The 16,035-nt window shown below is 45.2% G+C and overlaps 1 protein-coding gene across 3 annotated transcripts in view; it reads left to right on the forward strand.

Moving 5' to 3' along the window:
- REPS2 (RALBP1 associated Eps domain containing 2) overlaps positions 1-3,527 on the forward strand; it is a 93,115-nt gene extending 89,588 nt beyond the window's left edge. For all 3 annotated transcript variants that reach the window (XM_082773082.1, XM_082773084.1, XM_082773083.1), the window contains one exon: positions 1,459-3,527. In XM_082773082.1, the coding sequence (XP_082629208.1) occupies positions 1,459-1,527 (69 nt within the window). In that variant the 3' untranslated portion in view covers positions 1,528-3,527. The remainder of the gene's footprint in view (positions 1-1,458) is intronic.
- The last annotated feature ends 12,508 nt before the right edge of the window (positions 3,528-16,035 follow it).

Below are 16,035 nucleotides of genomic sequence, written 5' to 3' on the forward strand. Positions count from 1 at the left end.
TGGGCAATCTGATGGTATCACCCAGTGCAAGAGAGCAACTCAAGGTGTAGCTTCCTTGTCTGCTGATCGGTTGTGCTACGTAGCTGTCTTCTGGTGTACACGAACTGGCTAAGCCATGCTCTTTTTGTGAACATCTAATACTGATTTTTAGTGTTGTCTGTTGACTTCTCTTTAAGCGTGTTCTCAAGGAGCTACTTTCTTATAAATACCAGATCTGTTTTTTCTGTTGTCTCAGTTCAAAGATAGTACCAACTTCAGCTTTTCATCTGCTACAGCTTTTTCTATCTAGCATGTTATGAACACGCTTGACTGAAAAGGGAGGTGAACCCTCAGTTACACTTCTTCTCCAGTCAAGATGAAAGTCTGTTTATGTTCAACTTTAATATATATTACTTTTTAACTAGCTTTCAGGGGTCTCCCAAGAGTAATGCAGAGTGGATGCTCTGTTCTGAAATCATAGCAAAATATAGGACAGCAATTGGAATAAGCATGGAGATGAAAGCTTTTGATGACAGCCCATTGCCATCATTAGTTAGTTCAGTGTATCTATAGTCTGATTTTCTTCCATATGCTATCTTCAGTGTGCTTAATTTCCAGTCCCTTCACAAAATAGACCTCTGCTATTCCCTGCATTTTACCTGCAGGACCATGGAAAGATGGAGAGATTTAGGTTCATAGAAGAGCAGAAAACTGAGCTTGTCCTTCAAGTCATATTGCTGCCTGGAAACTTTCTGCTGAAGCAGGGCCTTGTTCTTACAGGAACCAGCAGACATTATGGGCATGTCTCAGGCTTTGTGAGCTTGCCCTGAGGCGGGGAAGAGTACAGGGGTGGAGGCCTGCCCGCTGCTGAGGGCACTGACGTCTTGGGGAATCAGCACAGCTCTTTGATGGGACATCAGCAAGAGCCAGGCCTCAGTGCAGGGGCAGCCTTGAGGCCAGGAGAGGCTTTCCCCAAAGCCATCACAGCCGGCTCATCACCCAGGCTGATGTTCTCCCTGCCAGGGCTGCCAAAGAGGCAGACTGCAAGGCCCGTTTCATCTCAGAGTGGCCAGATCTTGTACATTTGCAAAATGAAAGAGTTTGGTTGTATGAACCAAGAATTCTCAGAAAGTAATTTTGAGGGAAATGTGATTTGAAAATGAACTGGTTGGTTTTCTTTGGTAAAAGTGCTGAGTTCTAGCTGTTTCACTGCATCCCAGGCCATTCCACTGGCTGATGTAGGACCTCTCCTCTCCGTGACTGCCTGAGCACGTAGTTGAGCCTCCATGTCGCCCTGCTACAAGGACTGCTGTGGGGGGTGGCTGTGTGGTAATGTTTCAGGACAGCAAGGAGAGTTACTGAAACAGCAGAGCCCCACGCCCCTGGGCAGCTCAGCACCAATGGTTTGCCCTTCACTGGTGAAGTGTGGTGTGTGCAAGTGCCAAAAAAAGTGAGGGCACGTCTCTCTCCATCCTCCAGGAGGTCCACAAGGAGCGAATTGCCTTGGAAACGCAGCTGGAGCAGCTTCGTCCCGTAACTGTCTTGTGACCCCCGGCGGGGCGTGCAGCAGCAGCAGAGCTCGTGCACCAAGAGCCTTGCTACGACCACGGCACGGAGCAGCTGCGTGGAGCATCCGCTGAGGGGACCGTGGTGAGGTGGCTGGCTTCTCGCATCTCCTCCGCACCCTGCTGCGCCTGCTTGCCTTTGCAGATGAAGAAGGTACAGAAAGCAAACACCAAACTGTCGGATGTGGGTGTCTGCCCTCTCCACTCCCTCTTCCCAGCCTGACATGTAAATGCGGTTTACCACTGAAATGAGTAACCTAAGAGTATTTTATTTATGTAAAGAATTCCCCACTGATACACACTCTTGCAACGCTTCCTGTCCCGATTCTTGAGAGGTACATCATTCCAGAAGTCTTGCTTAAATTTAAAACTCATCCTTTGAGATGGGTTCCTGGTTGTCACCGATTCCTGTAAGATGGTAAAGGACCTGTGGATTGAACGTACAAGAGGAATAAAACTCACCAGACATGCAATCTTTATCAGCAATCATGTGTAAGATAATTATTTTCTTAGCACTGTTTATTATTCAATCACGGATGTATTTTAATGTTAGAGTTGTATTTTATAGATTACATATCATAAGAGAGAACAGTAAAAAATATTAAAATTGTATTATTTTGGAAATTACAAAAAAAAACCTGTTTTTTGAGCTATAACTCTTTCCTATCACTTGCTTGCAATTGCCAGTTTCTCTGCATAACTTTTTTTTTTTTTTTTTTTTTAAACCAACAGCATATTTCTAACAAGGTGTTAAAAATGCATTCCGGGCATTTTTGTAAAGGCTGTTCTAAGTATATTTATATTAGTCTGCTTTGTTGTCTTAATGGCTGCTGATTTGTTTTAAGGATGTGTACAAGAACTGTATTTCCAATAGAAGCAAGATAGCAAAACTGCTACATATGAGGTTATAAAACATTTGAAGGAAATAATTGCCTTCTAAAGCAGGCTTTCATTAAGGTTCCTTTGCACCTCACTGGAGATGATATTGATAGGATGAAGCTGCTAATGCTCATCTGTTTTCTAAGTGAAGAAGCACAGATTTTTTTTATTTCTATTTTTTTTAACCTGGGTCTGTTTCAAGGCAAACTGAACTCTTTGGGATTTTTTTTTCCGTGGAGACAGTGGTCATTGGCTTCGGTCTCAGTTCTTGCAATGGAAGCTGGCTAAGCAACATTGATTTATTTCTTGGGCCAATACTGTTATGCTGGACAGCCTCAGACATACTATCAGCCCTGCTGCCTTCACGGAGATGATGTTTGCTTCACTGCTGGGCAAGTTCACCTACTTGTTATCCGTCTTAAACATGATGCTGCATGTTTCGTATCCTGTTGTATCCTGTTGCTCGATGACCTGAGTACACAGCATGCAAAAACTGTGCAGCAGGGTTTTTTTGTTGTTTTTTTGGTTGTTTTTACCTTTTTTTTTTTTTGTCTGATGCTTCCTCACAGTAGCTTTAGGATGTCTCTGGGGTAGAGCAGAAGGAGAAATAGGTTTAAAATAGCTAGTTGGCCTCCATTCAGGCTGTGTCATGGCATGGCTGCAGTGAGGTATCAGAGGACATGGGAGCAGCCAAAAGTTTTGTTGGGTGATAAGTAGGAAAGACTTCAACAGGAATGTTTAAAGTGATGAGGAAAGAGGTTACTTTTGCTGAAAGGGATATGGATGTGGGATATGGATCCAGAGGTCTAAAGGTGAAAAGAAGCATTTTTTTTTTTCAGGAAAAAAAAAAAAAGAAAAAAAAAATCTGTTTTTGTAATACATTGCTTTCAATTCATCTAAATGTCACTATGTGAATGAGCAACAGACATTTCTCTGGATTTGGAACTTTTTTTTGGTGTGACTGTTGGCGTAGCTGGAGTCAGATGATCGTTCCTCGTCAATGACAAAATGTGAAAGCTTCGAACTTCCAGGAAGCTGCAGAAGAGCTACTGTCCTTGTGCTATCAGTGGTGCTGTTCAGAAGTTGTCGTCATTTATTTCATGTGCCCTTAACACTGAGTTGTTCCTGAGTTTTTAAGGATGCTAAGTGCTCTTTCTTTGTTTGCTTTTTAGTTATTGCATTGTCATTTGGTTAATAAACGTCTGCTACTCAAATTGGAAATAATCATCTGGCACCTTCTGTTTTTTCTGTGTGATTTTTAAGGAATGCTTTTCAATGATGACAAAGAAATATGCATGTATGTATTTTTACGGCAGTGAGTGACTTTCTTATGTGTGATGGAAGACCACACTAGAGGAAGACCCTGTTTATTTCACTCAGGTTATTCATTGAATAGATGGCATTGAAAGAAAGAGTGGAAAAGACTGTTCTATATGTCCTTTTCAGATGTTTCCTTTTTAAGATACAGGTGTTCGTTCAACCTTAAAATACCTGGTTACCAACAAAGGAATGCTTAGTGGTTAGTCTGCCACTGGAGTTAATAAATTTAAAATGTAACTATCATTGAGGTTGTACTTTGAGGGGTGTAATCAAATTCCATACTTAGCTTCAAGGCCTAGAAAGTGAGTTAATTTGTAATCTGTTTGATGTAGTATTGGCTGTGATGATGATACAACAGCTGACACAGAGACTAAATCAAGACATTCATGGAGAAGTGCTGTGTTATACATATCCTGCATGAAATTGTTCTTCTGTATGTCTCAGTGCTTAAGCATTCGTGCATATCCTATCCAAAATGATAAAGTGTCTGCTCTTGGGAAGCTGTTAACATCTTGAGAAGGAGAGGAGAAGGCATAAGGAAGCTCTCTTTCTGGCAGATGCTCCATGTGGCCATGTACATAGCAACTATTAACAGGGCCTGACAGGTCAAAATTCACATCTAAATCCAGTATTAAGAAATTTTCTCAAAACAAACAAACAAAAATCCTTTGGAAAAAAATGTGAGTACAGAGAAATCATCACTTCTTGCAGGAAACTTTACTTTGTGAAACTTTGGGTGGGAGATGCTCCTAAACCTAAGGCAGAACACCTGGCAGAAGGAGATTCCTCAAGGTTTAGGGCACTTCAGTGGGCTCTGGGAGAATGATCAACTTTAAGCCCTGACATGCCTGGCCCAGAACAGCAACTAAGACCTGGGAGCCCGGCCAGGGAGCAAGAGCACTATCCCATGCATCAAGCTTGCTTTCCTTAATTCACAGTTTCTGCAAGCATTTGTGCAGAGCATCTCCAGCAAGGGATGGTAACTGGGAACAGAAGCTAGAACTTGGCTTCCTCGTGTCTGAGAGGATGTGCTGGCTGTGAGCCTGGTGTCCCTTTCTAAGTCTTCACTTTCCTGCAGCTATTTGTTTGGACAATCAAATATTTTTGTCCACAAGACAAGACTAGGTAGAGCAGGGTCTTAAACAGGCTCTTGCTTACAGCCCAGATAAGGATTTTCCACAGCGTGAGACTGTGTATGTATATGTGTGCACTCATATATCTTCCTTTTGATCAGGCATTTCTTTATAGATCTGTTCATGTTTGTTACATCTGATACCTTTCTATGAGAGATTTGTTTCAATACGTGGTAGTTCAGTGCTGAAAGAAGAAAAATGCCCAGCTAAGTGCCGTGAATGGTTGCCTTTGTAGATCAAGCCATCTTTACTTGAGCCTTTAAATATGAACAATAACCTGGTAATTACGTGAGGTGAGCAGTTTCCATTTGTTTAAACAAACGGCCTGTGAACAAACGTTAATCCTTAACGATCAGTGTCCTTCTCCGAGTTATTAAATTAATACTCGATGCAGAGGAAACATCACCACCTCTTCCCAGAGAGTTTTCCATTCTCTCTTCCAGAGAGTTCTGCTGATGTAGCAGAAATGTGAGTGATGTAGTGGACCCAGCCCTGTCGTTAAGTCAGCAAATACCCTTCTTAACTTACCAGATTGTCTCCAAAGTGTTCCTGTGTGCGAGGCAGTGGTTTTGCTGCTGGGAGTTGAGCAGCCACGCTGGGGAGAGGAACTCGTTCAGCTTTCATCCAGGCATACACCGCCTGATGCTGTCAGGGCTGACCAGCCAGGGCGATGACAACTCGCGTCGTAAAATGGCCCCACCAGGATGGCTGGGGTTGGAAGCCTTCACAGGAAGCATTTGGGATGGACATGATATGGAAATCACCTTTCGGTGGTACGTGAGCGGCTTTCCTCCCACATGGGCTTCCAGGACAGGAGAAAGACAGTCGAGAAGCTTCTAGCCAGGGGTGGAGGGGTGTCAGTTTTCCAGCACCGTCAGCCCTTTGGCCCTCAGCGCACACAGTCCTTGACAAGAAAATACGCGGTGTTACGAAAGTCAGACGGGAAAGAGGCCCTAGTGAAGACATATTTTATTGACTAAAGAGTAGAAGTATTTTTTCAGCAAACAAAAATCCAAATGATGTAGTACCTCTGAAAAGAAATGTATTTTGAAGCTTTTTCCAGTTATCTTCTTGATAATGTGCTATGGACACACGCATAATGTTTTGCTCTGTTATTGATTTTTTTGATGTAAAAATCGTATTGCGAGCATTATCATTGTTAATCTAAAAAAAAAATACCCTGAGGCTATTATATATTTGAATTTTAACTTATAAAGTAGATAGCCAGATTTAAGCAATTTGTTTTCACAGCTGCAGAACGTCCATGTGGTAAGCTGCAAAATGTATAGTGCTCTATACTCTGCCCATCTAATTTTGGAAAATGTATGTGATATGGAACTGGGTGCTACATTAAAATAAAAATGTCCAATAACTTCAAATTCTCTCGCTTTTGTGGTTTTTATTTAGGATGTCGATTGTGCAGATCTGACAGGAGGATGGTAACTGTGACTCACTATGGAAAAAATACGGGGTTGAGATGGCTGACCTTCAACTATGAAAGATGAAATCACTTAGGCTGGGATTGTGCGTACGTGAGAGAGAGAGACGAATAGAGACTTATTTAAAGTGAAATCATATTTCCGTAGGTCTCAGTTAAGTCAATACTTCATCTTTACTTTGTCAGGCCTCACTTTGTCAGAATTCAGGCTTAGCTCCACGATAAACCTGAAGAGGTGCACCCTTCTCTAACCTAGACTGCACGAGCACAAAGGAAATGTCCTTCCCATGGGCACCTTGAACCCTTGGCCTGGAGGTGCCCAAGCAGGAGCAGTGAGAGGAGCCAAGTTGTTGTCCACCAGCACCCTAGTGATCATTGTTTTCTGTCCCTGAGGCTGCCAGGTGGGTCCCAAGGGTGGCCCATCAACTACAAGAGCTGAAACTAAACGGGGAAAAGAAAAGCATTTGAAGAGCTGGCCTTTATGGGCAGGGAGCTGGAGGGGATGGTGCGTTTCTACTCTCCAACTAGCGTGATTTTCAAGAATTACACCCCAGCTATCCAAAGAGCAGGGCTTTAAAAGAGGAAATAATTAGTGATAAATTAATTTTTACAGCATTAAGCCATGACAAGAGATGATTTATTGCCCTGGAAGTATGTCTCTAGTGCACGTGAGGCACAAGGCCAAGGCACTAAAAACTTGTAAATATCCTGTAGGGAGCTATTCAGCATTGGCAGCAGGATGGATTTAGATGGCTTTTCCATTCTTAATTTTTACAATTGTATGGTACTCTGGGGTGCCTTCGTGCAATTCCAGGTTGACTCTTCGTGTTTGGATTCATGTTTCCAATAATCTTTCTTAAAAAATAAAAGATGCATCTTCCTGCTCTAGAAAAATAATTCTTAGTGGAAATGGGAAAGAAAAGAAATATAAGAAGTCCAAAGACCTTTTTTTTTTTTTTAATCCTTCCACATTTTTTTAGGCAATGCTGCCTCACAAGTGTGCATGATGAGACTGTATGCTCACATGGATTCTGCAGCAAAGCAGAATAAAGGAAAATTAACAAATGAACAGACCCCTGGGGAATCTTGTAGCCCACAGCTGGGTCAGAGCTCTTTCATCACTCCTCCTGTTTCACCTTCCCTGCCAGCCTCCTGGGCACCACATGCCCTCAAACAAAGGCGCTCCGGAGCAGGAGGCCTTGATACGTGAGGTCGGGTTGCAGTATGCTCATGAGTCCACGGTATTCACTCAGCACACACCATTTTGGGCACGTCTGGAAGCAGTGGCATTGGCTGTGTCCCAGCTGTATTAATCCAGTAGTCATTCTGGTAAGTGCCACATCTGTACTCCCAGTTAGATCCCAAATTGATTTACACGTATTGATTGCTAAATGAAGTAGCGCAAGCTAGGAGGAATGTCTTATCAGAGGACATTTTGAAGATGCTTTATGCATCAGAAATGTGATGGGCTAGACAAGATCAAGGCTATATACTGTATCTGGCCTGTTTTTCATGGGAGGGAAGGAGGAAAAGGGGGATACTTTCCTTAGGCCGCTTCCACAGATCACAAGAAATGTCAATTTACTTCCTGTCCTCAGTTTGTGTGAGGAACTTGCTCATTGCTGTGCTGTTTTTTAATGAAACAGATGCAATGAAACAGGTGAAGTAATTGTGCTTCTGAGGTAGTGGAGAAGTCGCTGCATCTCCACCACCTTACCCCAGCCCCCCATAGCAGAGTAATGTACCTAAAAAGCTCTGCTGAGCACCTCACCACCAGGAGGCTTATGTGTAGGACTGCCACGTGATGTGCAAATCATTTTGTTCCAAGGTCACTTAAGTAGTTCGTGCTGTCTGTCACAGAGTTGGGGTATGTTTAGTCAGTGATACTCGCCTTTGGCAGACTGATACAAAGCTTGGTAGACTGGGCAGAGCACAGAGACACTTACAGGCTGCTTCTGCCCCAGCCCCCAGCCCAGGAGACTCGGCCTGCTCTCCTTTAGCTGGGTTATGGCTTTGCTCTGGTTTGGTGATGCAGGGAGGTGGCCAAGGCTGCAGGTGGTGGAGCACAGGGCGCTTCATGAGGTGCCAGCAGGGCGCAGCTCATCCGGGTGGCTTGCTGTGGCCTGTCGGCTCTGCAGGCCATCTGTTGAAACCCACACTCAGCACAGGGCTGCTTGACAGAATTTGGGAAAAGTTAGGGGAATAATATCTGGGACTCACGCCCATGCTAACGCAGACCGTGCAGAGCTGTTGCTCCAGATGTCACTGCATGGGGCAATGCCGAAAAGCACTGGAGGAAAAAGGGAGGGCCCAGAGGCTGGCAGCAGCGTTTCAGGATGCAGATTCCTGGAGACTGCAGCCGTGGCTGACGGACTGGCATCTCTTCTGGCACCCCTGGCACCTAAACGCATGAGCTGCTGCAGGCAGGGCAATATCGACATCCCTTCTCACCGCAGCATTTCCATCTTCTCTAAGTGGATACAGGGGAGTACCTGTGACACACTCTCAGCAGTAGAAGCTTCATGCAAACTTTATTTACATATTATAAGTTTCTGCTATGCTTTCCATTTGCTGTCAATTATTCAATATGCATTTTTTATTGTTTCCTGTGTTATTTTTCTCCAGTATAGACAGAGGAATTCCCATCTGCTCAGTCTGTCTTTTTCCAGACGTTTCTTTGTCTCCAGCTATTTTTGCTGCCTGTCCCTGGAATTTTTTTCTCCTTCTTTATATTGTTTTTTGACACAGGGTAACCAAAACCGAAGCCAGTTCATGGTTACCTCATCTCTAAAGCAGTGACTCTAAATTACTGCATCATGACACCCACTTGTTTTTGCCTTTTGTTTTGTTTAGTTTGGTTTTGTTTGTTTTTCCTTATCTGTCAGCCCTGCAAACATCAGCTGGCATCCTGGAGGGGCGGTATCATCACAGCGGATTGAGAATTTGCTAATAACACTGTACAATCCAGTAAATGGTGGTGTGAATCTCTGGCTTTCAATCTTCTCTCAATGCTTGCATCGAGCCTGAGGCACCATTTGAAAGTAATAACTATTTTTAAGCCGTCAGACGTGTGTGTGAGCCTCCCTGTCCCATGGCAGGTATGCTCTGTGTTTCTCAGTGATCTGCATGGAAAAGTTTCTGCATGAGCTGGAAAGGAAACCTCAGGCCTTGGCGGACTGAGAGCCCATATCTCACTGAAAAGCCGTGCTAAAAAATGTGCCTCTTCAGACAGATAAAAATTGTCCTCTGACCTCGTGTGCTTTGATTTCCGCTTGCTCAGATAACAGCATTGCCTGTGAGCATCTCCCGAGAGTGCAAATCCCAACCTCCGGAGCTGCTCTGCAGCTTATGGTAATGGCAACTCTGAGCCTGGGCTCGGGAAACTCGCGGGGAGAAGGACAATTTTGCATGTAATTTTACATCCTGAGGTGTTTCATTAGCAGTCTTAACTGTTTAGTCTCAAGAAGAAGAAGCAGCAGGATCAAAGGCAGGAGAGGAATGAGAGATCAAAATTAGTTCTAATCAAATTAATAAACATCTCAATTTTGATTTCCATTAAATAGGTGTATTTATTGCTCCTCTTTGAATTTTGCAGAGCCTCTTGAGGCTTGCTCTCATTTTTGCACTCAGAAATTACTGCATATTTTGCCTTATGTAGCTGTCATTTATCATTAGGGAAGAAGTAACAATTCAGGCCTCAAGTAGAGCTTTTTTCCTAAAAGAAATCAGGTTGATTGTTCATTGACTGCCATATAATCCTCTGATCTGTTAGACAGATACAAGTTATTTACGTTAATCCTAAAGCTAGATGGATGTGTTAGTAGCTGTTTTTTTTTTATTATTATTATTTTTTATTTTTGCCAAGTTTTATTATGTATGTTTTAATACAATGGGAAGTGGGTGACAAATTGGGGAATGTGTATTTGCTCGCCATGTGTGTTACTTTGCTGTAAGCTGGTGCTGAAGGTTTAAAGCAGTAATTCTGCAGGTCACACTTGCTGCAGTGCTCAGGAAGACTGGTCTGTTTGCATTGTGCAAGTTGAGTGAAATGTAAAAGTAAATTACATTTTAGAAGTTCTCTAGGGACCTAAGAAATTAGTAGGAAAAACAACTTCCCGTTAAAGGATTTGATTTTTGCTTGCACTGTGTCATGTTGGACAAGGTGTTAAAGCCCCGGTGATTCAAATTTATGAATCCAGCTTTCAAAATCACAAGGTGGGCTTCAAGAGTGAGAAGTAAAAATGAAATGGGACGTTTGTTTAATGTGCCTTCTGGCTCCTGGATCTTTAATCCTTATCCAGGGCCCCTTTCTAATGCTTGACCACTGATTTTTCGTAATTAAATCTAAGCTTACTTTTATCTAGTCCAGCAGCTGGAGCTTTAAGGAATACAGTCGATACTCTGAGAGAGCAGATAGGTAGCAGTGGAGCTCAGCTGCTGATACACGTTTAACAGCGCTGCTGCAGCCCTACAGGGTTGTATCTCCTGTGTCAGTAATAGCCTCACAGAAAACTTTGAGCAGCTTCAGTATTATCCCTTTCATTCCCAAGAACAAATAAAACTTTCAGGGAATGCTTCATTATTTGATATAATTTTTATTTATTCTCAATCAAAATATTCTAAGTATCCAAACCAGTAATACTTACTCAAAACTTTGGTATCAAGCTCAGAGTGTAAAAACTGTCAGCCTGGCACAGCTGGAAGAGGAGTTCCCATTGCTATAAGCAGTAGCAGTGCTTCCAGATTCTCCTCTAGACCTCCTTCCACTGGTGGAGGGTGTGGTAATTGCAACCTCCACAGACCCACCATAAAGGGGGAAATATACCCAGGCTGTATTTTCCTCCGGTTCCAAAGCTTACCCTCTTTGTGAAGACTGCCAGAGTGTTTCAGACTGTAGGTAGGTGCCCAGTGCCAGAACAAGAGGCACTGGGCACAAACTGGAGCACAGGAGGCTCCCCCTGAGCACCAGGCAGCACTTCTGTGCTGTGCAGGTGAGGAGCCCTGGCACAGGCTGCCCAGAGAGGCTGTGGGGTCTCCTCCTTGGAGATCTCCAAAAGCCACCTGGGCATGGTCCAGGGCAGCCTGCTCTGGGTGTCCCTGCTTGGGCAGGGCTTGGAGCAGGTGAGCCCAGAGGGCCCTGCCAGCCTCAGCCATGCTGTGATTAGCACATGGTCTTACTTACCTGAGTGTTTCTACAGGGAAACATTCATAAAACTGAATTCTCATTTCTGTGTCCTGGAGAGACTGGAGGACAGTGGTCTTTGTTCTGAAAGCACTCTGGGGGCAGACAAATCACAGCCAATGTTTCTGACAAAGCCAGCCTGTTGCTTCAGCTCTTTTTCCTCCATCAAAAATCTCCCTCAGCCCAACAGTGTTGGCCAGTACCACCAGCCTTCCTCAGAGTAAACAAGCCTGACTTCAGCACATAACCCACTTTCTTGAGTACTGTCATTTTAGAGAGGCTGAATTATTTAATCAGCAGTGACCTAATAACATGCATGTGGCAGGTGCTTTAGGGCTCAGTGGACTAATGAAGTATGGACAGCCCTGGCTCAGAAGTCTGGGAGATGAATTGGGAAGCTAATACAGGATGAGCTAGTCAAAGAGATTATTGTCTCTCATGAACAATAGGGAGAGCAACACAAAGCTGTCTAAAATCCTGCCTTCCTAGAAATCCAGTCCTTTAAGCTGGTGAAATGGATTCTGTGGCTCTTCTTCTCTGTAACTGGTTGGGAAGCAGATTGGCAGACCTGGACTCGATCCAGGATTTCCATGAAGACAACTTTTAGGGAGGTGATCATCCCCCTGCATTCTGCTCTGGTGAGGCTGCACCTCGAGTGCTGTGTTCACCTTTGGGCCCCTCACTACAAGAAGGACATCGAGGCCCTGGAGTGTGTCCAGAGAAGGGCTACAGAGCTGGTGAGGGGCCTGGAGCACAAGTCCTGTGAGGGGTGGCTGAGGGGACTGGCGTTGTTTAGTCTGGAGAAGAGGAGGCTCAGGGGAGACCTCATTGCTCTCTGCAGGTACCTGAAAGGAAGGGGTGGGGAGCTGGGGGTCGGCCTCTTCTCACAGGTACCTAGTGACAGGACTGGAGGGAATGGCCTCAAATTGCACCGGGGGAGGTTCAGGTTGGAAATGAGGAGACATTTCTGCTCAGAAAGGGTTGTGAGGTGTTGGAACAGGCTGCCCAGGGGAGTAGTTGAGTCACCATCCCTGGAGGTATTCACAAGACATATAGATGTGGTGCTTGGGGACATGCTTTAGCAGTAGATTTGGCAATGTTAGGCTAATGGCTGGACTAGACAATCTTAGAGATCTTTTCCGGCCTAAATTATTCTGTGGTTCTAACAGGAAAACCTTCCCTGCTGCGACTGGGGGCAGGTGCTGACCCTCACAAGGCAGCATCCTGCACAATGCGTGATAGGGTAAGCCCGTGACAGGCTTGTAAAAAAATATATTAATGGAATGGGTTACAGTTGCATTAATAAAATATTATCCCGAGGAAATAATCTGATTAATTCTGAGAGCAAAAAGTGCTTGAGGCTGTCTTTACTGTCACGGCGTTTATTTGCCACTGATTTTGCAGACGACAGCCTGGTTCTCAGATGCCTGCCCCCAGAGAGGAAAGATTGTCCCAGCATCAGGACACCAGCCGAGGAAATCCGTATTCAAACCCTGCTCTGCCACAGTCTTTTCTGCAGCCCCAGGAAGCTGTCAGAGGTGGGATTAATCTTGCTTAATTCCACCTAGGTGAGAGTCAAAGCTCCACCATTGTCTGGGCTCCTTCTGCATTAAGGGGCAGAGATGAGCACTTCTGGAGGCCTGTTTCTGCTGGGCCACAGTGCTGGTGAGCCCGGAGCTGGGAGCAGGAGGCTCTTGGCACCTCCCTGTGGCCCCAGTGGCTCTTGTGCTTTAATCCAACTTGAGGCAGTGCTGCCACACAGCTTGAAGAATGGAAATGCCTTGACAGCAGCCAGCAGCACCATCAGCACCAGTTTGCAAATTCTGGCCCAGTGGCATCGTCACCACAGCATCTGATGGAGGTGGGCACAGAAGAGGAATGCCCTGGCAAACAAAATGCAGGTGGGTGCCTGATTACAGGTGGCCTCTGCTGTACTGAATGCGTGGTCTAACCAAACCATTCGGGTTGAGCCACAGCTGTGCTTGCTCAGTGCCCCAGCACCCTTCAGTTTTGAAAGGTAATGTCAAAGGTAAGGGAGTGAGGAGGCTGTAAGGCTGCCACTATCCTGTTCCACTTCTCTTCCCCAAAAGAAGTTTGCAGACTTTCTAAGGTCATGGTATATGGTGCTCCAGCAGCAAGCAAAAGGAGAAGTTGCAGCTGAGAACATGCTCATGCTTTGCAGTCATTTTGAGGGTTCAACTTGGCCAACATGACAGGGAGAGGAAGACCCACGTGCACACACATGCTTGCACATGTACGCTGCCTTCTTGCAATGCTTTGTTGGGGCTCATTCTTACTCTTGCTTTAGCATTAAGGATTTTAATGAATAGCCTTCACACAGCAGAAACTACACATGCCCTGTTTAAAATACCCTATTGGGAGTGTGGTTTGGGCTTGCACGGCAAGGTTTTGGTAGCCAGGGATGTGGTAGAGTTGGTCTCTGTGAGCAGAGCCCAGCAGCTGCCCCAAGGCAGACCAGAGCCAGCTCCAGGCAGCTCCAAAAGGGACCTGCTGCTGGCCGGAGCAGAGCCAGGGAGTGACGCTGGGTGGGCCTCTGGGAAAGGGGAGTTAAGAAAAGGGAAAAAAAACTGCTGTGTGACAGCAGCTGGGAGAGCGAGGAGTGAGAAGCAGCCCTGCAGCCCCCAGGTGAAGAAGGTCAGTGAAGAAGAAGGCCCTGGGTCATCCTGTCTGCATGTCCCAGGTTGGCGGGACCCTGCGGTGTTTGGGAGGGGGCTGCCTCCCACCCTGCAGTGACATCCACAGCACGGTTCCAGCACGCAAACCCAGGAGTCCGTAGTGTCCCCTGTGCCAGATGCAACAGCCAAAAACCTCCTTCTGCAAACAGCGTCATCAACTGCGACAGGCCCTAGCTGTGAAAGGAATTACGGGTGTTTGGCTGCATGAACACAGAGCACAGACCCCCACTCAGCCCTGCAGGGAGATTTGGTCTGCCTGTGCACTTAACCCAGCCCAACCTGTCTCTCACATCGAGTTGTTTTGAGGGTTTGGGGAAGTTTGCTTTGCTCTTGGTTTTTCATTCTCGCACAGTTCGTTCCATCTGGGCCTAAAAAGCAAAGCACTGAAATGTTGCAATAACAGCTGTGCTTGCAAGCTTTCTGTCCCAGCTGATAATTAAATGCAGAGTATCTCAAGGAAAAATTGTATCTGGAGAAGACAAGCCCAGCTGTTAAAAAGAAAAAATATATATATATATTGAAATGAACCTCAGAATCCGTCAGTATTCGTGCAAACCTGAGTCGGTTGTGCTCTTCTCAAGTTAAAGATTTAGCTGGGATCACGAAGGACACTGCCTGTTGTTTAAACCTGCTGGTGCCTAACTCATGCAGGAGCTCGTGCCTGAATTTAAAAACTCTTGGCAGCAACACAGAGTGTCTGCAGCCGCGGCTGTTGCTCCTAGCACCCAGCATTTGGAAAGACCAATTACTAATCCTAGACACTCAATTATAGATTACGCCTACCGTGTATAACTCTGTTTTGCAGCATACAGGGCACTGGGAAAAATGTGAGCAGATCAGAGCAGATGGATTGAACAACTGTATTTTTCCCCTGTTTGATTCTAAATTTTGTTTTGTTTTGTTTTAATTTGTCTATGGACTGCAATGCGGGGAGCAGCAATACTTTCTCACACAGAGTTTGGATTCGTACAATGCAGCCCTCCTGGGAGCACCAGTGAGGGACAGTCACCTTATTTTCACCTTATTTGGGTACATTTCCTCTGGAAAGTGCAGTTCTGATGGATCCATGTCTCACCCTTGGTTTCCATTTTGCTGCTGGGTATAGCTCTGGAGACCCTCCAGGTCTGGGATGGCCTGGGACCTTGTCTCTGGCAAGACCACCTGGTTTTCTGTGGTGGCACCTCAGCATTTCAGCTGAAGAAATTTCAGCTTCTCACCTGTAGGTGAAATGAGGACACCAGAGCATTTTCAGCAGCAGGTCTTTCTCCTTTTTCAGCCTATAAAATCTTGATCTATTAATCTTTTCCTTCAGGTTTAAGATGGGAAAAGGATGGTTTGAGTGGAGGAATGACAAGCACTTGTTCCCAGGTGTGGGGAAGGCCTTTTGAAAGGGAAGCCGCACATCAGTGCTTCACTGGAAGGTGCTGTACTGTACACATATGTGAACTCCTGGAGAAGTACACTTCAAAAATCAGTAAAAAGTTTCTTTAAAAACAAAAAGTTGTTGCACACAGGGAAGGTGATGTGTAAACACACATGTAGTTCATGGCTATCTCGTTCTTCACATGTTTAGCCATTTACTTCAATATTAAAATCATAGAATCAAAGCATCACAGAATGGTTTGGGTTGGAAGGCACCATAAAGATCACCCAGTTCCAACCCCCTGCCATGGGCAGGGACACCTCCCACCAGACCAGGTTGCCCAAAGCCCCATCCAGCCTGGCCTTGAACACCTCCAGGGATGGGGCATCCACAGCTTCTCTGTGCAATCTGTTCCAGGGTTTCAACACCCTCTGAGTAAAGGATTTCGTCTGAATATCTAATCTAAACCTACCCTCTTTT

The sequence above is a fragment of the Aythya marila genome (assembly GCF_965140915.1).
Source record: "Aythya marila genome assembly, chromosome: 1".
Classification (NCBI taxonomy): Eukaryota; Metazoa; Chordata; class Aves; order Anseriformes; family Anatidae; genus Aythya; species Aythya marila.